The sequence below is a fragment of the Teleopsis dalmanni genome, chromosome 1, assembly GCF_002237135.1.
Source record: "Teleopsis dalmanni isolate 2A chromosome 1, ASM223713v2, whole genome shotgun sequence".
NCBI classification, from domain to species: domain Eukaryota; kingdom Metazoa; phylum Arthropoda; class Insecta; order Diptera; family Diopsidae; genus Teleopsis; species Teleopsis dalmanni.
This window is the reverse complement of record NC_051846.1, coordinates 80,618,513-80,638,675: the sequence shown is the minus strand read 5'-3', so window position 1 is coordinate 80,638,675 and position 20,163 is coordinate 80,618,513. Positions and strand designations below refer to the sequence as shown.

The 20,163-nt window shown below is 28.5% G+C and overlaps 2 protein-coding genes and 1 long non-coding RNA gene across 6 annotated transcripts; 2 read left to right on the top strand and 1 right to left on the bottom strand.

Moving 5' to 3' along the window:
• Window positions 1–46: 46 nt before the first annotated feature.
• LOC119668172 (aldo-keto reductase family 1 member B1-like) lies at window positions 47–15,462 on the top strand. 2 transcript variants are annotated; one of them, XM_038077609.1, is made up of 12 exons: window positions 47–287; window positions 3,004–3,088; window positions 3,550–3,793; window positions 3,855–3,890; window positions 4,417–4,660; window positions 4,722–4,757; window positions 8,244–8,343; window positions 8,405–8,547; window positions 8,606–9,092; window positions 9,295–9,503; window positions 10,330–10,428; window positions 15,388–15,462. In XM_038077609.1, the coding sequence occupies exons 7-11, from the start codon at window positions 8,320–8,322 to the stop codon at window positions 10,418–10,420; spliced, it is 954 nt and encodes a 317-aa protein (XP_037933537.1). In that variant the 5' UTR covers window positions 47–287; window positions 3,004–3,088; window positions 3,550–3,793; window positions 3,855–3,890; window positions 4,417–4,660; window positions 4,722–4,757; window positions 8,244–8,319; the 3' UTR covers window positions 10,421–10,428; window positions 15,388–15,462. The 2 variants fall into 2 exon arrangements, with proteins under 2 accessions (XP_037933537.1, XP_037933536.1); XM_038077608.1 differs by lacking the exons at window positions 47–287; window positions 3,004–3,088; window positions 3,550–3,793; ... (1 more) ...; window positions 4,417–4,660; window positions 4,722–4,757 and adding an exon at window positions 6,094–6,286.
• Window positions 9,584–13,195, bottom strand: LOC119668178. Its single transcript, XR_005251464.1, has 3 exons — window positions 13,108–13,195; window positions 9,909–10,042; window positions 9,584–9,835 (listed from the first exon to the last, which is right to left on the bottom strand). It is a non-coding gene; the product is annotated as an uncharacterized LOC119668178 (long non-coding RNA).
• LOC119668175 (aldo-keto reductase family 1 member B1-like) lies at window positions 12,964–19,835 on the top strand. 3 transcript variants are annotated; one of them, XM_038077611.1, is made up of 7 exons: window positions 12,964–13,151; window positions 15,388–15,490; window positions 15,556–15,698; window positions 15,757–16,243; window positions 16,470–16,678; window positions 16,830–16,905; window positions 18,514–18,603. In XM_038077611.1, exons 1-6 carry the CDS (start codon window positions 13,075–13,077, stop codon window positions 16,891–16,893), a joined length of 1,083 nt encoding a protein of 360 aa, XP_037933539.1. In that variant the 5' UTR covers window positions 12,964–13,074; the 3' UTR covers window positions 16,894–16,905; window positions 18,514–18,603. The 3 variants fall into 3 exon arrangements, with proteins under 3 accessions (XP_037933539.1, XP_037933540.1, XP_037933538.1); XM_038077612.1 differs by lacking the exons at window positions 12,964–13,151; window positions 15,388–15,490; window positions 15,556–15,698; window positions 15,757–16,243; window positions 16,470–16,678 and adding exons at window positions 18,670–18,812; window positions 18,875–19,358; window positions 19,432–19,640; window positions 19,713–19,835 and having other exon boundaries at window positions 18,514–18,613; XM_038077610.1 differs by lacking the exons at window positions 12,964–13,151; window positions 15,388–15,490; window positions 15,556–15,698; ... (1 more) ...; window positions 16,470–16,678; window positions 16,830–16,905 and adding exons at window positions 18,074–18,369; window positions 18,670–18,812; window positions 18,875–19,358; window positions 19,432–19,640; window positions 19,713–19,835 and having other exon boundaries at window positions 18,514–18,613.
• Window positions 19,836–20,163: the final 328 nt, after the last annotated feature.

Here is a 20,163-nt window from a genome sequence, read left to right as displayed (position 1 = left end):
AATTTTACAATAAATTTCTGAATAAATATATATAATTATAAATGGCTAAATAACTAAATAAAATTTTGGATTAGAAAATTGCAGTTTCAAAATTTTCGGTTTGGCACAATCAATAAAATGTTGGAAAATTTTTCGGAGTAAATAAATCAAAATTCCACAAAATTAAATCCATAAAAAGTTCTAAAAATGTTTCGGTTTAAGTTAAAAGTAGTCAATATTTTATTCAATCATTATGTTAAAAATAAGAAAGTGTCAAATTATTTAAATAATAATTTTAAAACAATAACGTAAGTTAATCAAATATAAAATTTACAATACTCGTTAAATAAACTAATAATATATATATATACTCGTAATGTTGTTTATTATATTTAGAAACACTTTGTATGTTCGTGTATAATTTTGTATATTTCTAAAATTTCAAAATAAAATATATATATAAATATATATATATTTCTTAAATTGATAAATATTTTTTGAATTAAAACACAATGAAGAGATGTTGGGGTTTTAGCCCATCGCTGTTTTTTAGTAATATTTTTAATTTAAAATTAGACCAAATCATATATTATATATACTGTTTCAAAACATCTAGTGAATAAAGCGCCACTTTTACGTAAATCGAATACAACTCTCACTGTAATGATGGATTTATTACAACTTCATTCAATAACGGTCAGGTTTTATTTTGGTCGCATATGTTCATGTACCTGTACGTGTTGTCTTTTTTAAGTTAGTGCATCTGGACACTTTTACTCTTTGATAGTTGGGGTTTTCTGCAGAGTCTCTCCTGAAGAATCCTTCTTACTGACTAATTTATGTATCCCTCAAAAGCTTCGTGATAATTCGATGACTAATCTAAGATCTGCGTACCGTCCCTTACGGCTAGAGATTATTCTGAGATTAGATAGTGTTAAGTATGGTAGCCAGTTGGTTTTCGCGAATAACTTCAAGGCTCTGATTTTGAGCAACTTGCTTTTGAATAGAAGAGTTGGCAGCTTTGCTATACGCGACACACCCATAGCGTAGTCTGGCTGTAGATCAGCTAAGGTTATTGTGTTTGAAAAGTGGTTGTAGGCAGTGCATTGTTGTTGCGCAACTACTTCTTTTGACTTGTATGTGCTTGTGTCAAGTGAACCGCCTATCAAACGTGATTCCCAGGTATTTGATGCTGTCCTCCCAATTAATCGCAATGTCATTAACTCTCACTCTCGGTGGATGCTGCCTGTGTTTACGAGTTACAAACAGGGCTTAATTTTTGTGTGCAAAATGGCTTATTTAGTTATGTATGCTATTTCCGGTTAAAAAGTTGTAGAAAAATATATTCAATTTTTGTACTAACAATTGCGCAAATTTTTTTTTTGTGCGGAGAGAAGGTTTAAAAATGTTTAACGCATCGTGATCATGTCATAATATTAGTGGTATGTGCGGTTTGCACAGACTAAAATCAATCTTCCTCATGTGCCAGACCGTTTGTATCCTGGGACTTTATCGGGAATACTTTAGGATAGGGTCCCCGTGTTGGTTATCCATTAAAAAATTTTGTATTTCTTCGTTAGCTTGTGTATAGGCGTCGCTTAGGTTTATTTGTTTCTTTTTTTTAAATTAGCCATTTTCTAGATCATATTTTTTCCATTTGAGTGTGATCGTAATGAATCGGTCTATGGCGGCTCAATTTTCTTCAGTTAGCATCATCTTCGTAGTGATACCTTCGACTTTCATTTCACCGACTATTGTTTCAAGTGATGTTCTTTCGGTGGTCCATCTGTTGCATTTGAAGATGGTGTGTTCAACATTGTCTTCGACTGCATCTTCGTTTATGAAATATAAAAGGTATTTCTGAAAACATCCATGACCAGAAAGGAATTAAGTTAGGCAATAGTTTATTTCGCCAGCTTTCCTGTCCGACCAATTCGCTACATTTGGGATTAATTTTGTTATCCATCTTTCTGCATTCTATTTTTGTTGTCAAAGTTGTTGGACCTATCGTTTTTTTTTCTAGATCTGTAACGTTGTGTTTTGCTGCTGCTTAATTTGCCACCTTATTTTCTTTTCTTTGGCTGCTAGAACTATAGGTAATGTGCAACTGAAGACCAGCACAGTTATACCGTCAGTTGTTGTTGTTGCATTCGCAAGAATAAAATGCTGTATATTTTTGAGTCCCTAAATGTTTATATCTGATAAAACTGCATGTTTTATCGTGAAAATAAGAAAACCAGTGACTGAATATTGTATATAAATATTCATATCCCCATTATTTCACTTAAATTTTTATTAATTATTATAATTTCTTTATTCATAACAATTTTAAATAAAATTTAAAAATTCGATTTCACAAAACTAAGTTTTTATTCTAAATGAATTTTGCTCGAAATAAATTTCATAACTGTAAAATTGAATCATCACACACATTGCATTGGGAATTATATAGTCGTCAATTAGATTAAAGCTTAAATCAGTGGGAGTGTTCATAAGTTTTATATGAATCTTCTTATTTGATCCTCGGCAGAGTGTTTTATTTTATTCATACCTTATCAATATCTATAATCATAATCGGACTAAAAAAGCTAATTTGTACTGGATAAAGGAAATGAATCCAATGATGGTATAGGTACTGATCAGTAAGTATTAGTTATGGTTTGATGATCAAAACTTAATCTGAGAGCAAAGCCTGATAAGAGTCTGATTTTTAATCAAATTTGTGAACACATTGCGGATTGAATCCTGAATAAATTTTCAGTAGGGAAAGTGGATAGAAACACTTTTAAAACTTAAGTTTCTTTTAATCGTGTTATTTTTAGAGTATCAAAACTATTTTTAAGGCTCGCGTAGATGGAATAAGTGTTTCTTGAAGATTTAATTTTTAACCTGACAACACTTACTAGCCCATAAATTAACCCTGCTTAACTGAACTCAAATACATTTATATTTGATTATATATATATACCTTCTTGTAAAATCAAGTTAAAACTAATATACTTTGTTTGTTTCTTTGTATGCTAGGCCCGGTAAAAATACAATCTTAAATCCGGAACTAAAACTGAACGAGGAAGCAACAAGTAGTTTGGAGGATTGTGTGGAACAAAATGTGAGTTAAAGAATTGAGTTTCTACTTTAATTCTACTTTAAATATCTATAGTATCTTTTTAAATAAATGTTGCATCAGATTGTATGTTGCATTCAATCTGATTTTAAATAATTTCTTTTAAATAAAATTATCACATGGTACTTTGAAGTTGACTATAGAATATATAGTTGAAATTAGGTTAAATAAAAATTTTGTATTATTTAATTATTTAATTATGAAAAGTGTATTATTTAATTATTGACCAATTAGCACGTTTTAAAAATAAAATTAAAAAATTAAAATTATCATATTAATAATAAATCTTCAAAAAAATCATATATTTAAGTAATGAAAGATATTGTATTCGCTTTGCTTAGTTTTTATAAATTTATATCTTAAATGTGTGATTGAGCCAAATCTAAAACAAATCTTTTAAAAGATTTGTTGACATAATATTATTCAATTTAATTTCAATTAAATAGGAGAACGCTGAAAAATTGAAATTGGAACAAATTCCCCCATCTGTGCGCAACTTAATATTAGAACTTAATCCACCATATCTCATTACGGATATATCCAATGTAATTAAGGCTATGATGACTACATATCCGATAGGAGTAGGAAATCTACTCATAATGCATAAGTTGAAATATGTGCTATATGAAAGGTTTCAGCCTCCAAAGACTTGAAATAATGTGAAATCGGACTTTGTGACTCTTCATATAGGTAAGTATGTACATGCCCATAAAATATAAATACATAAAATATTGTCTCTGTCATTTTTAAGCTGAACATTCTCATTAGATATTGAATTTTTTGCATGGTAAGTTTTAAATGAATTACTTTATTAATGTTAATTTTTCTTGCCGAAACTGATGCGTCTTATGACAATAAAAAACTATTTAAAAGTTAAAAGGGTTCGAATTGAAATAAAAGGACAAACAACAAAAATTTTAATTAATTTATTGAAATTTGGTTGTATAGTCCAACGCTGTTTCGAGTACTGCCAAGTATTCTTAATTTAGTTTATAATCCATATATAATTTGTTTGGACTTTATTTTTGTTATAATGTTCTATATTTCTATTAAAATTTGATATAAACACATGATTTTACATTTCAAAGATCGCAAGTAGCAATATATGTGTTGATGGACATATAAATGGATTTATTTAATATTAATAATAAATCTTCAAAAAAATCATATATTTAAGTAATGAAAGATATTGTATTCGCTTTGCTTAGTTTTTATAAATTTATATCTTAAATGTGTGATTGAGCCAAATCTAAAACAAATCTTTTAAAAGATTTGTTGACATAATATTATTCAATTTAATTTCAATTAAATAGGAGAACGCTGAAAAATTGAAATTGGAACAAATTCCCCCATCTGTGCGCAACTTAATATTAGAACTTAATCCACCATATCTCATTACGGATATATCCAATGTAATTAAGGCTATGATGACTACATATCCGATAGGAGTAGGAAATCTACTCATAATGCATAAGTTGAAATATGTGCTATATGAAAGGTTTCAGCCTCCAAAGACTTGAAATAATGTGAAATCGGACTTTGTGACTCTTCATATAGGTAAGTATGTACATGCCCATAAAATATAAATACATAAAATATTGTCTCTGTCATTTTTAAGCTGAACATTCTCATTAGATATTGAATTTTTTGCATGGTAAGTTTTAAATGAATTACTTTATTAATGTTAATTTTTCTTGCCGAAACTGATGCGTCTTATGACAATAAAAAACTATTTAAAAGTTAAAAGGGTTCGAATTGAAATAAAAGGACAAACAACAAAAATTTTAATTAATTTATTGAAATTTGGTTGTATAGTCCAACGCTGTTTCGAGTACTGCCAAGTATTCTTAATTTAGTTTATAATCCATATATAATTTGTTTGGACTTTATTTTTGTTATAATGTTCTATATTTCTATTAAAATTTGATATAAACACATGATTTTACATTTCAAAGATCGCAAGTAGCAATATATGTGTTGATGGACTCATTGTTAAGTATAAACACAAACAGAAAAATCTATGTTTTTGGTGTCTTTTGGCGGAGATGCCTTTATTTTTATTTGGGAGAGTGGAATAAAGCATCGTTGGTTTTATTATTATTATTAGTTATTACTTTTTTATATATAAATATACATCACTTAAACTGATTCTGGCTTGCTTGTAATAAGAAAATAAATGATAAGTAAAGGCTTAAAGATTTAATCCATATTTAAATGGTATTCCATAAAGTATTATCTTGATAAGTGTTCATAATATGGACGCTGTATGACTGTTTCTTCAGTTTTTATAACATTTTTTTATTTACTGGCTAAAGACACAGTTATTAAATGATTTTAGGACATTTTCTCTTTATTTTCTTATTCATTCAAAAGAACGTTAACGATTATATATAAAATATTTCCAAAAGATTTATAATTTAAAACAATTAACTTTTTTATACATTACTTGAAATTTGATTTGTTATCCTTAGTAAATTAATTAGGGGTTATTGGAAATGTAGTCCATTTCTGAAAATATGTACTGCAAAGTTTCGGTTAGAGAATAATATAAAGCAATACGGTAATCTAAACTTTGTGGGCTCTATTTTCAGATATTGATGATTTTTTTGTATGTATCTTCTATCAGAACTTTTTTACTGAAATTTTAACTATATCAAATTTGTCGGATACCTAATATATTGGGTAATTTGTTAATTCATTCACTACCTTTCTTTCAAATATTGGAGAAGTATTTTTTAAGGTTCAGTTGTCGGAACCAATATTGTTCAAACCTTTAATTTTTTTATTTAGTCCACATGACGTCTTTGTAATATGTGATTTATTAAACTTTATTCACTGTCAGTATATTAAATCATTAAATCGAGGCTATAATATATCATTTATTTTTTATTCATTTGATAGAGAATATTTTACAATATTTTTGACGTAATAATTTTAACAAATATATTAAAGAAATATTTATACTTTTGGTAGAAAAATTGTTCATACTTATAAAAACATATTTTTTAAAATTTTAATAAAAATGCAAGTTCTTTGAGGATTCGCAAAAAAAGCCATAAACTTAGGATGACTTCTGCATTTTGAAAAATATCATCTTATATTTTTTTTAATAACTTCAAAAATGTTACAAATTCCATGTCGAATTTTTTGTAATACTTCAAGGTGCTTGAGCTTCTCCTCCCGGTATGTATTTTTAGCAGCTTCAAGGTGAACATATACTTTTAAATAATTTAATATGTTTTCAATATATTTTGAATATATTCTTATTAGTATTTAGAACATAGTATTATGTTTATTTATATTTAAAAAGTTTTTTATATAAATGACATACTCAGAATAGAGGTAATTTGATTAAAACTCAGTATTTTTTATTTCTCTTTTATATATCTTATATATAAAATTAACATTGTCAAAATGTTAGTTACCGTACTCCTCCGAAACGGCTTTACCGATTTTTACCAAATTTTATATGCGTATTCAGTAGGTCTGGGAATCGGCTACTATCTATTTTTCATACCGCTAAAGTGATTAGGGTGTCCCTATCCAGCAAAAATATCTTTATTGCTTTAACAAAAAATTTTTTATTTTTTTGGCATAAATTTTGTTTATATTTTTGAAAAAGAAAAATTTTTTTCTTAATATTTTATGTAACTACGCCAACAAGTAGATCGAGCATTTACATCCATTTCGTTTCTTCGTCTTCGCCTTGCATGGCAGGTGGAAAATGTACTAAAAATTTTTCTAAAGATTTCACTAATGATACTATAACAAATACCGACGGATATCCAATATATCGTCGAAGAAATCCCGATAATGGGGGACAATGGCGGGTGGTGCCGTATTCGCCTCTGCTAAGCAAGACATACAATGCTCATATACATGTTGAGTTTTGCAGTTCTGTGAAGAGCATCAAATATATAAGTATGTCCATAAAGGCAGTGATATGGCTGTGTTTAGAGTAGAAAATACTAATGTAAGTGCTCCTCCAATTAACAAAAACGGTGAAATTACGCTCTACCAAATTGGTCGGTACATCAGCTCCAATGAAGCTGATGGCGTATCTTCGGTTTTCTAATTCATGAACGGGATCCAGCAGCTGTTCAGTTAGACGTCCATCTTGAAAACGGTCAGCGTGTTTTTTTCACGAACGAGACAGTGATTGATCGTGATACAAATCCACCTAAATCTACACTCACTGCATTTCTTGAATTGTGTAATAGTACGAATGATTTTGGTGCCTTTGCAAGAACATTACTCTATTCACAAGTACCACGCTATTTCACATGGGCTCAAACAAAAAAATGGATGCCCCGCAAGCAAGTTTCACCAGTTGATGCATGTCTCAATTTATTTAAATCGAACGCTTATTTACAGTTAATCCAAGACTCACTGAGTGATTTTATCTTCGACTTTTGTTAGTTAAAATAATAAAAATAATAAAATATATTAAAAATAATATTGTTTTGCGTTTTTTATTTTTCTTTTCGTTCATAGCGCTCCATGCCTATTTCATGCATATACCACATACTTACACACTTATAATAAGTAAGTTACTTTTTGTCTACACAAGAATTTATCTAGAAACTAGAAATAATTTATAAGGCAAAACAACGTTTGTCGGGTTATCTAGTATATATATATAAATAGTATATTTATTTATATATATTATAACAAAATATATATATATTATATTTATATCGAAATAATAGGTCATACAAGATATGAACTTATTTCTCCTCTTTTTGTATAGAGGGAGACTATGAAAATTTATTATGCATATCTCTAAGTTTAGAAGTAATTATTATATCTTCAATATTCTCGAAATTTACACCAAAGACGAACTATTAATAGTTGAGTTTGTCGTTGGTTTTTCGAATTTCGTCACTTAGTCAATGGAAGTTATTTTCTCTTACAAGAGAAAATCCCTTGTAAGTTCTACATCTTACTTTAACGTCTATTGCAAAGAATTTTGTAGGTGTGGTAATTTGCTCAAATGCACATTTTTCACACTGGTTTCTGTTGAACCCGTGCTTAACACATCCAGTTAAAGGCCTGTTTTGACAAACAAAAATCACGCTCTATAAGTCTCTTATAACAATAATAAATTTGAATAGTTTTAAAAATAAATTTTTTTTTCCAGTCCAACACTTCCGAAATCATGGAATAGGAAACCAAATAAATTTAAATTGGTTCTAAATAGTGGCTACGAAGTACCTATGATAGGTTTAGGAACATGGAATGTGACTATAATAAAAATATATTTATAATCCTAAACTTAACTTTCTTTTATTTTCATCACAGAGTTCACAGGCAGATGTTGTCGAAGCTGTGCGAATTGCATTACTTGTGGGGTATCGACATATCGACTGCGCTCACGTGTATAGGAATGAACATATTATCGGACCAGCCCTTAGCGCAGCACTAGATAACCAGTATTTAGATAGGTATTAAATGAAAGTCATATCTTTAATATACCCATTAAGAATCTATGTTGTATAATAGACAAGATATTTTTATAACAAGCAAACTATGGAACACATTTCATCGGCCAGATTTAGTGCGCCCCGCATGTAAGAAAACTTTAAAAGATCTGGAAACATCGTACTTAGATTTGTATTTAATGCATTCACCGATGGCTTTTAGGGAAGGTAGCAGTCTTTTTCCAAAAGATGCTCATGGAAAATTATTGTTTTCAACAGTTAGTTTTATTGATACTTGGAAAGAGATGGAAAAACTTGTTGAGGATGGGCTATGTAAATCAATTGGAGTAGCAAATTTTAATGAAGATCAGCTTAAAGTTCTTCTAGAAAATTGTAAAATACCACCAGCAGTGAATCAAATAGAATGTCATCCATTTTTAATACAAAAAAGCCTTATCGAGTTTTGTAAATCGAAAGGCATAGCAATAACTGCATATAGTCCTTTAGGTTCACCTAATAGTCACGGTTGGAAAGGAAAGAATCAACCAACTATAATAAGGGAATATGAGGTGAATATTTAATAAATGGTATAAAAACTATATATCTTTCTGGTAATATGGAAGCATATAACAAAAAGTAAATAACATTGTAGAATGTAGTTACTACTCATAACTACGCATTTTTGACATCATAATATATTTATTAATATATAAATCTTATTTTTAAAAAAATTTTAATTTATTAAATTCAAAAAATAATTAATACATGTAGGTGGACAAATTGTCATATGAGTTTGAGAAAACTTCAGCCCAAGTTCTTATCCGTTATCAACTTCAACGTGGAAATATCGTAATACCGAAATCAGTTAATAGCAGTCGCATTGCATCCAATTTTGATATTGAAGATTTTGAGTTATCAGAACAAAATATGTCATCTTTGGATAAATTGAACCGTGATTTTCGTTTCTTTACATTTTCTTAGTAAGAACCCTGTTTAATTTAGAAGTTTTGAAACTCGAAAATTTTATAATTTTTACTTTATTTTTTGACTTCCAAAACTTTTACAATAATTATCAAATATATACATTAGAGTGTTTCTTCTAAAATAAGAAATCGAAATCGCATATTCTCTAATTTTTTTGGACTTGATTCCAAATATTTGTATTTAAATTATTTTCTTTATCAAATTCTACCAGTTCAATAACCCCTTCCGACTTAGCACCAAAGCTCTGATAAAAATATTTGTACTGAGTACATAGCTTAGGGTATTATGATTTTTAAACTTTTTCGAATGTCTTCCTTTTCTTTTGTAACTAAATGCCATAAAATGCCTGTAGTTCATTTGGGAGGGATGGATAAATACTGAAGTGGCAATAGCTATCTTACCTTGATTATGGATTGCAAACAATAAACGGATTCTCTTACATCTAATTGTTATCTATTTGATACGCCACTAATTTCGGAGTCACTCTGATATGTCTGTTCTTATATTTTATTGAGGACCTGAGATTGTTTGTAATCTGAAAGAGTGATTAGATTAACACGTTATCTTTTTTTACGATTATTCGAATTTCATCAGCATATTGTCTCTAATTAACACAGCAGAGGGTAATATAACATAATGAATACTATTAGCTTAAGTCGGTACGTTTTTCCGAGATTTCTTTTTTTCTTTCAACATAAAAAGGAAAATTACAGAATATGCATAAGATCGAAAAGAGCGAAACCCTAATATACATATATACATATATATATATTATTATAAAACAAATAAAACAGTTTATAATTATTTTCTTTAATATTGCAGTGCGAAACATCATCCGGATTACCCATTTGTCAAATATAAGAAATCGAAAAGTACATTTGAGAAAATTAAGGATAAAGTCAGTAAAGAATAATATTTTAGGTATTTTGTAAATAATATTACAAATAAATGTAAAGTCAAATCAAATGCAAAAATTAAGTTTTTTTTTGTGATAAGTAAAACATTTTACAATATATTCTTCTTCTTAAATATAAATAAAATAATAATATATTACTGGCTAAGATATGTTCTCTGAAAAATAGATATATAAAAAAGTATTTCATATGAGTCAGCTTTAAACTGGTGTCTATTTTAGCCAGGATATGCTCAGTGCAGTGAGGATTTTAATAATAAAACGTCTTTGTGTGGAAACCTGATACTCTCTAAGCTAAAAAAAATGTTTTTGTTCCTCAGTTTTTACGAATCTGAGAAATAGGTATATATAAAAAATATTTCATATCAGTCAACGTTAAACTAGTGATTTTTTCTTACAAATAAGTTATGATGGGCACGTTTCCAGGGTTATTTGGAGCTAGGATAAGCTCAATCACATCCAACTCTGTGTAAAAATTGGTTTTGTCGTCTGAAACCCTGGTACTCTGTGGACTAAAAAAGACTTTTAAAATTACACATATATAATTTTTTCTTTATATATTAATTCTTTGTGGTTATATTATAATTTTTTACTTTTATTCAGTTGTTTATAATTTTAAAAAGAACATAATTCAGGCATATATTAAATATTTATAAAGTATATAAAGTATTTTTTTGTTAAGGTAATACGTAAATTTTTACAAGTTCAAGTTCAAGTTCAAGTTTGTGTCAATTAAATTTCAATAACGACAAAATTTTCCATTAATTTAGTTTCCTTTAGTCCTTGAGTTTACCTTAGTTACTTTGCGGTAATCACTAACGTCCTTCCGTCCCGTGTATTTCAGTTTATTGATTATTTTCGGAACCGCGAATAGGTGATATCATTGTTGGCCGCTAGCATTAATTTTTTAGTTGTGGGATGTGGTCCTTATTTTGGACGTGGCATTTTGGAAATTTTAGATATGGATGGGTAATATTTCTGTGATTGTTGATAACACTTTCGTTACTTGTTGGTAAGGTTAGTAATTAAAATGCTTTGAGTGTCTGTAGTTATTAGCGTTTCGTAAAATTTTTTGCTGTTTTGGACACAGTATTAATGACATTTTTCACTAGATTTTTAATAGTACAGTTTAGATTTTTGAATTTAAGGTTTGAAATTTTGAAGGATAATAATAACACTAGAAATATGATTAACAAAAATTTTTAATGGAGATAAAAGAGATTTTTAAATCATTTTTGTAAACTAAACTAGAAAAATGTTTATATATAAAATAGACATACTTACTGTACAGGAAAGTATATTGATAGATAGTGTTCGAATAACTGAAGATAAAACAGCACTATTATACTCAGATAGAAAAGGAAGTGAACATCATACCAGAGGGGTTTGGCAGAGTCGTGATGTTTAGCATTTGCAGGCAGCGAGTGTCACACATATGGTAATTATCAATGTATATGCTACTACAGAAGCACACATTGATAAATTTGAATTCTATGAAAAACAGTTACATTGATCAATATGTGAGAAAGAATATGTATATTTCTGAAGAGATATAAAATCAAAAAAGCGGACTGACGCGGTAGAGAAATACATTAAGGACAACCGATATTTTTACCTTGTCAACATATTTTGTCAGTATATTTTATATATAAATATATATATATTATATATATTAGATTAATCAGTTGTCTGTTTGTTAAAAAAACGTGGTGTGGATTACAAATCGCGTTTAGCAGATTTAGAACCAGTAGCGGAACCGCTCGAAAAGTCGATAATAATGAACTATTCATGCGGCCTCACCTTTAGAACTTTGTAAACAATCTTCGTACCGGGTATGACACACTACATAATCAGGGTCTTGACTTATATCCAAATGAAATAATAAATTTAAACAATTTAACATCTTTAATATTTTAAAATACAAGAACTGTAAAAAGAAAACTTAATGAGTTAGACAAAATTGCAATCAGGCAACGTGCAATTGACTAGATTGGTAAGGCTGTCTAGAATAGCAATCGAATCAATATCAAGTTCAACCGACTCTTGCTAAAGTCTCTAAAATAGCAAGTAACACAACAACACTAGTCTCTTGCTTCCAGAAACTAGTTACAAAGTCTCTTTACAACTAGGACGCTATATAATTTAATGGTACCAAAGCGGAAAGAGGTCTGTTGTGAAGATCGTTGAAATTTCATAGAAAATTTTGATAATGTGGTCAGATGTGGCTATTTTTCATGAATTGATGCCAATATTTTTAAACAAATAATCCACATGGTATATTATAACAAGTCAGGTGCGGTGCTAATTTAATAAGTAATGCAATTTTATAATTATAAATATAATTTAAAATTTTGATTCCGTGTATACATTTTTATTTTTTTTCTTTTAAGTACAGTGGAGAATATTTTAGAATATTTTTGACATCAAAAATTTAAAAAAATATGTTAAGTATAAATTTTTTTTATTTAAATATTTTAGGAACTTTAGGTATAAAAAATTGTTTAAATAATTTATGAAGATTTTATCTCAAAATTTAAGTAAAAATGCAAATTCTTTAAGAAGTTGGAGAAATAAAAAATAAACTTAAGATGACTTTTGCATTCTGAAAAATATCATCTTATTTTTATTTTTTATTAATAATTTAAAAATATAAAATGTTGCGAAGCGTTAAACTAAGGATTTCTTACCGTATTTTTTATAATATTTTAAGAGGCTTGAGCTTCTGCTCCCGGTATGTATTTAAAAAATATTTAATTTATTTTAATCGAAATTTTGAAAAAATACTTTATGTTTACTCATATATATAAAAAATATTTCTTTATATATAAATGACATACTCATATTAGAGATAGTTTGATTAATTTTTTGTTTTATACATTTTCAGCTTAGTCGTTTTATGTCATACAAGATATGACCTTATTTTTCTTCCAATTGTATCCTCAGTCTATGTAAATTTATTTGTGTATATTTTGTAATTCACTTAGAAACAACTACCATATTTCCCTAACTGTTAAAATTTATACTAAATTTAAAGTATAAGGAATTTTATACTAACTAAGCAACTGACCAGTTAACTGACGAAGCCATGTCTGCTAAACATGCAACTGTGTTTTCCTCCTCTCTAATGAGAACCGTGACTTACTTTTCGAATATCTATTGGTTATTTTTAGGAACAAAACGTCCACGAAACCAAAACAAATATCGTATTTTATTTTGTAGGTATATTCTAATTTCTCTAATATTTATATTTAAATTGATTATTATATTATATAGAGTAATTGGAAGGTATAAATTGGTAGGGGTAAGTATAGCTCTTATATTTCTAGCTATATTCCTTCGGTACTATTTTCCAGTGGCTAGCCAACACAATGTCCGGGTATTGTCATTGCACAATATACTGAGGGCATGGCTTTGTAACCATGTTTTTGGCCACGAGGGCATGACAGTGACAAAGCTTCAGTTTGGTTGAGCAAAATGGTGGTTTGAGCACAAAATAAATATTTCAGAAATGTTCCGAATTTCTTGAGTTAATCAATCAAAGTTATTTCCCTTATAACGTTATAAGCTACACACTTTTATTGTTGACGTCTTGCGTATGGAACGATGGTCAAAATTAAATTAATCCGTGAAATATTGTCATTTGATGTTCAAAGCTTTTATACTTTACCAAGTATCGTTTCCATATTGTACTACATTTAAGACTTTCGATTTAAATGTAGTGTATACGTATATATCTTTGATTTTTCATAGCTGTTAACAGATCTGAAGAGATTTTTGGGTTTGAAGATCCGCTTGAATATATATTTTGTTACACTGTACTTTGTTGAGATTGTGGTGCTTAAATAAGCAAATTGGTTTAAATTGGGTTCAGAACTTTGGTTAATGGATATAGAAACTTCTTCACTGGATGCTTTTATTTTGATTGATGCAATTATTTGTGTTTTGCGATTTTTTAGCGTTTCTAAAAAACGTACACATCAATTGATACAATATCAATCCGTTTTTATTATACGAAAATATAGTTCGTAACTAACAGCATATGGAGCTCTATAAAAGGACGAAATCTAGGAGTTACCTTTAAAATGACTAATATTTTTATATTAATGTAGTTACAAAGTGGGAACATTTTTGTATTGCTATTGTTGTTGAGATATATTTTGTATATTGTTATTCATTTTTAACTGTCTATACACTGTTTCCAGTCAGCCCTTCTTGTATGGTAAGTTGATGTCACATGGTCCTGAAATGCGTCTTCGTTTATTTCATAGTCGTTTCATATTCGTTTATATCATATGTTACTTCTAGTAGTATATTTCAGGAATTTCTTGCAATGCTAATATCAGCATATATTTCTCTAACCTTAATACATGGATGTTCCAGCGGTGATGCTTTTCTAGAAGATTACCGTTGATCTGAAATTTACTTATCACATAAAGTGAAACTGTTTTATTATTGTCCATCATTGAAATTGCTAGATAACATATGATGTCGATAATTTATGTTCTTTGTAAATGATTTGTAATTCCGTTCAAATGTATTGGATGATTTCAATCTGATCGTGAGTATATTAAGCTCCGATTGAGTAGTGCTATTGATATTTGTTCTCTTGGAAAAAGAATTTTGGAGTACTTGTAATATTTTTCTTAATAATCGTTGCTTATATGAATGTACCATATATGTCACTTGCTTCATTAAATTTTAATCTTACTTACTTACTTAATCTTGAGATATTCTTGAAAATGGAACAAATTATTAAGAACAATTTAGAACTTTTATATTATTCTTGTAATATACTAAGAATTAAAATAATGACACTTTGGTTTTTCAAGGCAATTGCAATTATTAGCTAAATCAAAAGCTTTAGTATGATATTTATTATTATTATTGTAATAAAACTATTTAAAAGCCATATTATTATTAGCATTAATAGTACTGCCTAGAATTAAAAAGTATATTTTCTTTTCCAGTCCAACAATGCCGAAATCTTGCAATAGAAAACTAGACAAGAAGTTTAAGTTAGTTCTAAATAGTGGCTACGAAGTACCTATGTTAGGTTTGGGAACATGGAATGTGACTATAATACAAATATTTCTATAATCTTAATATCCAATAACTACACATTGTTTTTATGATAGAGTTCAGAGGCAGATGTTGGCGAAGCGGTGAGAATTGCATTACTTGTGGGGTATCGACATTTCGATTGTGCTCACGTGTACAGGAATGAACATATTATCGGACCAGCCCTTAGCGCAGCACTAGAAGAACAGTATTTAGATAGGTATTAAATGAAAGTCATATTTTTAATATACTTATTAAGAATGTATGTTGTATAATAGAGAACAACTGTTTATAACAAGCAAACTATGGAACACATTTCATCGGCCAGATTTAGTCTGCCCCGCTTGTTATAAGACGTTAACGGATCTGGATACATCATACTTGGATTTGTATTTAATGCATTGGCCGATGGCTTTTAGGGAAGGTGGCAGTCTTTTTCCGAGAGATGCTTGTAAAAGATTATTGTTTTCAAAAGTTAGTTTTATTGAAACTTGGAAAGAGATGGAACAACTTGTTAAGGATGGGCGATGTAGATCAATTGGAGTAGCGAATTTTAATGAAGATCAGCTTGAAGTTCTTTTAGAAAATTGTGAAATACCACCAGCAGTGAATCAAATAGAATGTCATCCATTTTTGACACAAAAAAGTCTTATGGAGTTTTGTAAATCGAAATGCATAGCAATAACTGCGTATTGTCCCTTAGGTTCACCTAATAACCCTGGTTGGAAAGGAAAGAAACAACCAATTATTATGGAAGAGAGTGAAGTAAGTATAATATTTAATAGATTGTATGAAGATTGGATTATACTTTTACCATATTCGCTGATAAGTTAAGTATTGAAGAATTTAGTTACTGTTAACTTATTTTATATGCAGCTGTAAACATATGAGTACATTTATTAAAACAACATATAGATGTTCTAATAAAAGAAGACTCAATTTTAATTTTTTTAAAAAGTTTGTATTTCATATTTTCAATTTGTACTTGTAGGTGGAGAGGTTGGCGTTTGAGTTTGAGAAAACTGCTGCACAAATTCTCATTCGCTATCAACTTCAACGTGGAAATATCGTTATACCGAAATCAGTTAATAAAGATCGCATTACATCCAATTTCGATATTGAAGATTTTGAGTTATCAAAAGAAAACATGTCCTCTTTGGACGAAATGAACCGAGATTTTCGCTTCATTACATTCTCTGAGTAAGAACAATAGTAGTTTTAAAAAGTTTTAAAATTCAAAATTCAATTATCAAAACTTTTAAACCATTATTAAATATATATATATATATATACATATATATATATATTTAAAATATATTTTTTTAATTTTTAAGTATTGTATTTATTGTAGTGCGAAACATCATCCGGATTATCCATTTGTGAAATCTAATAAATCGGAGTGTACTTGCGAATAAATATAAGACATTGTAAGTACAAGGCATTCAGTATATACAAGTATATTGTAAGTAAGAGAGATAGAAGATATTAGCTTAGATATATTAGCTAAGAGACACTAGTGTCACTTGAAGCCTTGCCTGGAGCTCTCGCTTCGTTATTTTTCATCGATTGTATAGGTTTTTCTATTTCATTCAGTTTTTAATTTTGGATATGTTAGTTAACATATAAGAGTTATAAAGAATTTGATTTGATCTTGAATTATATAAATATTTTTTTTTTGCAATAAATATATATTTTTCATGTAGATTTCCTTTTGTTTATGTCAAATATTGTCTTATCGTAGTCGTTAATAAAGAACAATACATATACTTTGCGCAGAATACCTGCGGTTTATTGCATTTAATTGCCAATATAAATAGTAGCGCATACAGAAACTCATTTAAAGAGTGTTTCAACCACAAAGATTTCTCTTGTATTCCCTACTAATGTTAATGATTTAGTTCATCCTTTTAATTATGCTGGATTCTTTATTAATTTTAGTATTTATTCTAGGAATCTCCTTTTCTGCGGAATTATTGTTTACTTGAGCAATTTCTATATAATTTCTGGCCATCACTTTTCAAGCTGTTTCAAGTTCCAGTTTTGAATTTTGAACTTGGTATTATTTGTTTGCATATTTTGGTTCAGTTTGTGGAGCTATGTCCCAGTCACGGATAAACTATGTAGTTTTTGCTTTCTTACTCATAAAGTGAGTTGTAGAAATTTGTTGGCTTATATTCTAGGCATTATATCCATAGCCTAGTAGTGATTTGAAATTATTTTGCAAATCTATTGTGTTCTGATGCATTAAGTACAGATGCTTTATTATATATAGTTATTTTTTTTTATAGAATTGAGGTATCTGTTTTGTCTCCGTTATTACTTTATGTGTTCAATCAAATATCCACACATGAGTTTTAATACTGAGAAGTCTGTTACTGTTTCCTTAAAAATTTTCATAAGATTATGCTAGATATTTCTTTTGAATTACTATACTTGTTGGTAGATATGAGACTATATGTAAGGATTATATGATTCAGTTTTATATAAAAAAATTTATCTTAAAACACAAATATAAATTAAAATATTTAATAAAGTATAATTTTTAAAAATTCTATAAAATAAAAATTTTGACTTAAGAAAGTTCAAAAAAATGTTAGATTTAAGTTTCCTAAATTAAACCTATATTTTTTAATATATTTCTTTGGAAGGGCTTAAATTAACTAAAATACGGTCAATTTCGAGACCGTAATGTGTAAAATTGACCTGTGATGCATTACTGAGTTGAATTCCACTGGAGTAGTAGATTTGGAATTAGGGCTTGAATATTCCACCATGTTTGCGAAAACTGTTAAGAGTTTAGTTAACTTCCGAGAACTTAAAGCGTTAAATAATTATATATATAATGTTTATCAGCGTAAAAATAAAGTGTCCCCAATCATCAAAATAGTGAGGTATTTATTATTTCTAAAAATTATTAAAAAATCTCTGTCAATTTTAATAATACTTGGACTACTTAGTTTTATATATTATATACTACTATTTGACTATATTGTTAAGTGAAAATAATACATTTAATATGTTGAAAAAATATGTAGCTCTACATCGGAAGAAATTGACGTAAAGCCCAAGTCCAAGTTAACAGTTCTTCTAAATAACGGTGAAGAAATTCCGATGTTGGGGTTGGGTACATGGAACGTTAGTATAATTACATAAATAGCTTAATATTATTTAAATAATAATGATAATTTTAGAGTCTGGACTATCAAGTTGGAGAAGCAGTGATGACAGCAATTGACGCCGGGTATCGTCATTTTGATTGCGCTCACGCTCATCACAACGAACAACAAATCGGATTAGCATTGCGTGCAATGTTTAGAAGAACTCAACTAAGCCGGTACTGAATAATTAACTACTTTTTGTTTAATAATTCCAAATTCCAAATTCTTTTTAAAATAGAAAAGACATTTTTATAACAAGCAAACTATGGAATACTTTTCATCGACCGAGTTTAGTGAGGTTAGCCTGCGAAACTTCTTTAAAAAATTTGCAAACAGATTATTTGGATTTGTATTTAATGCATTGGCCAATGGCTTTTAAGGAAGGAAATGATCTCATTCCTTTAGATTCTGAAGGCGAAATAATTTTTTCATATAATGATTTTGTTGATACATGGATGGCAATGGAGAAACTTGTAGAAGATGGTCTGTGCAAAGCTATTGGTCTATCCAATTTCAATGAAACGCAAATTGAACGTTTACTTAAAAATGCAAGTATATACCCAGCAGTTAACCAAATCGAGTGTCACCCTTATTTAACACAAAAAAAACTAAAAGAATTCTGTGAATCAAAAGATATAGCAGTGATTGCATATAGTCCATTAGGTTTGCCCCGAAATCCATTTTGCAATTCATGTAATAAACCTCTCATACAAAGAAAAGAGGTAAGCATTATTTGGTATATATTCAACTCTTCTTATACGCTTATTTACTTATATATTATAATTTCCTTCATAGATTACACAATTAGCTAAACTTCTTCATAAGACTCCAGCCCAAATTCTTATAAGATATCAGTTACAACGTGGCAATATAGTTATACCTAAATCGGTCACTAAGGCGCACATTAGGTCTAATATTTTAGTTAATGATTTTGAGCTGACTGAAGAAGCTATGAAGATGTTGAATAAGTTAAATATTAATTATCGTCATGTACATTTCAAAACGTAAGTATATAAATTTGTGTTGGTTCTATATATATTTATTTATATTTATTAACTTATTGTTTTTTAATTAAGTGCCAGAAAACATCCGGACTATCCCTTTAAATAAAATGCATTATAGCTAATGATATATCACAATCCTCGTGACGCCATCATAAGAAAATATTAACGCACTATGGAATATAATTTTTATTACGATATTAGATATACAAATTATTCAGTAACATAATAAAAAATAATTACAAAATAAATTATTAATTAGAAAAAAAATACATTACACTGTGCTCTTACTTTATTTCTCAACGGTTTTATATTAATTTTAGGCTGCTAAGTTCAAATCAACCCGTATTTTTCCCAGACATTTTTAGTTCTGACAATAATAGGTCAAATTTCAAAACGTCAAATTTTAAATAGTTGATAAAAAATTTTTAAACTAAGAGATACAAATATCATATCTCGACTAAACTTTCTATAAATACATACATCCCTCTTTTTCGATAGAATTTTCATATATTTCTTAAAACGG

Coding starts and splice junctions, on each gene's coding strand:
- LOC119668172 (XM_038077608.1), top strand. CDS start 6,225: ATGTTACAAATTCCATGTCGAATTTTTTGTAATACTTCAAGGTGCTTG. Junction 6,287..8,243: donor TGCTTGAGCTTCTCCTCCCG/GTATGTATTTTT, acceptor TTTTTTTTCCAG/TCCAACACTTCCGAAATCAT. Junction 9,504..10,329: donor CGTTTCTTTACATTTTCTTA/GTAAGAACCCTG, acceptor TTAATATTGCAG/TGCGAAACATCATCCGGATT.
- LOC119668175 (XM_038077610.1), top strand. CDS start 18,251: ATGTTTGCGAAAACTGTTAAGAGTTTAGTTAACTTCCGAGAACTTAAA. Junction 18,370..18,513: donor CCAATCATCAAAATAGTGAG/GTATTTATTATT, acceptor AAAAATATGTAG/CTCTACATCGGAAGAAATTG. Junction 19,641..19,712: donor CGTCATGTACATTTCAAAAC/GTAAGTATATAA, acceptor TTTTTAATTAAG/TGCCAGAAAACATCCGGACT.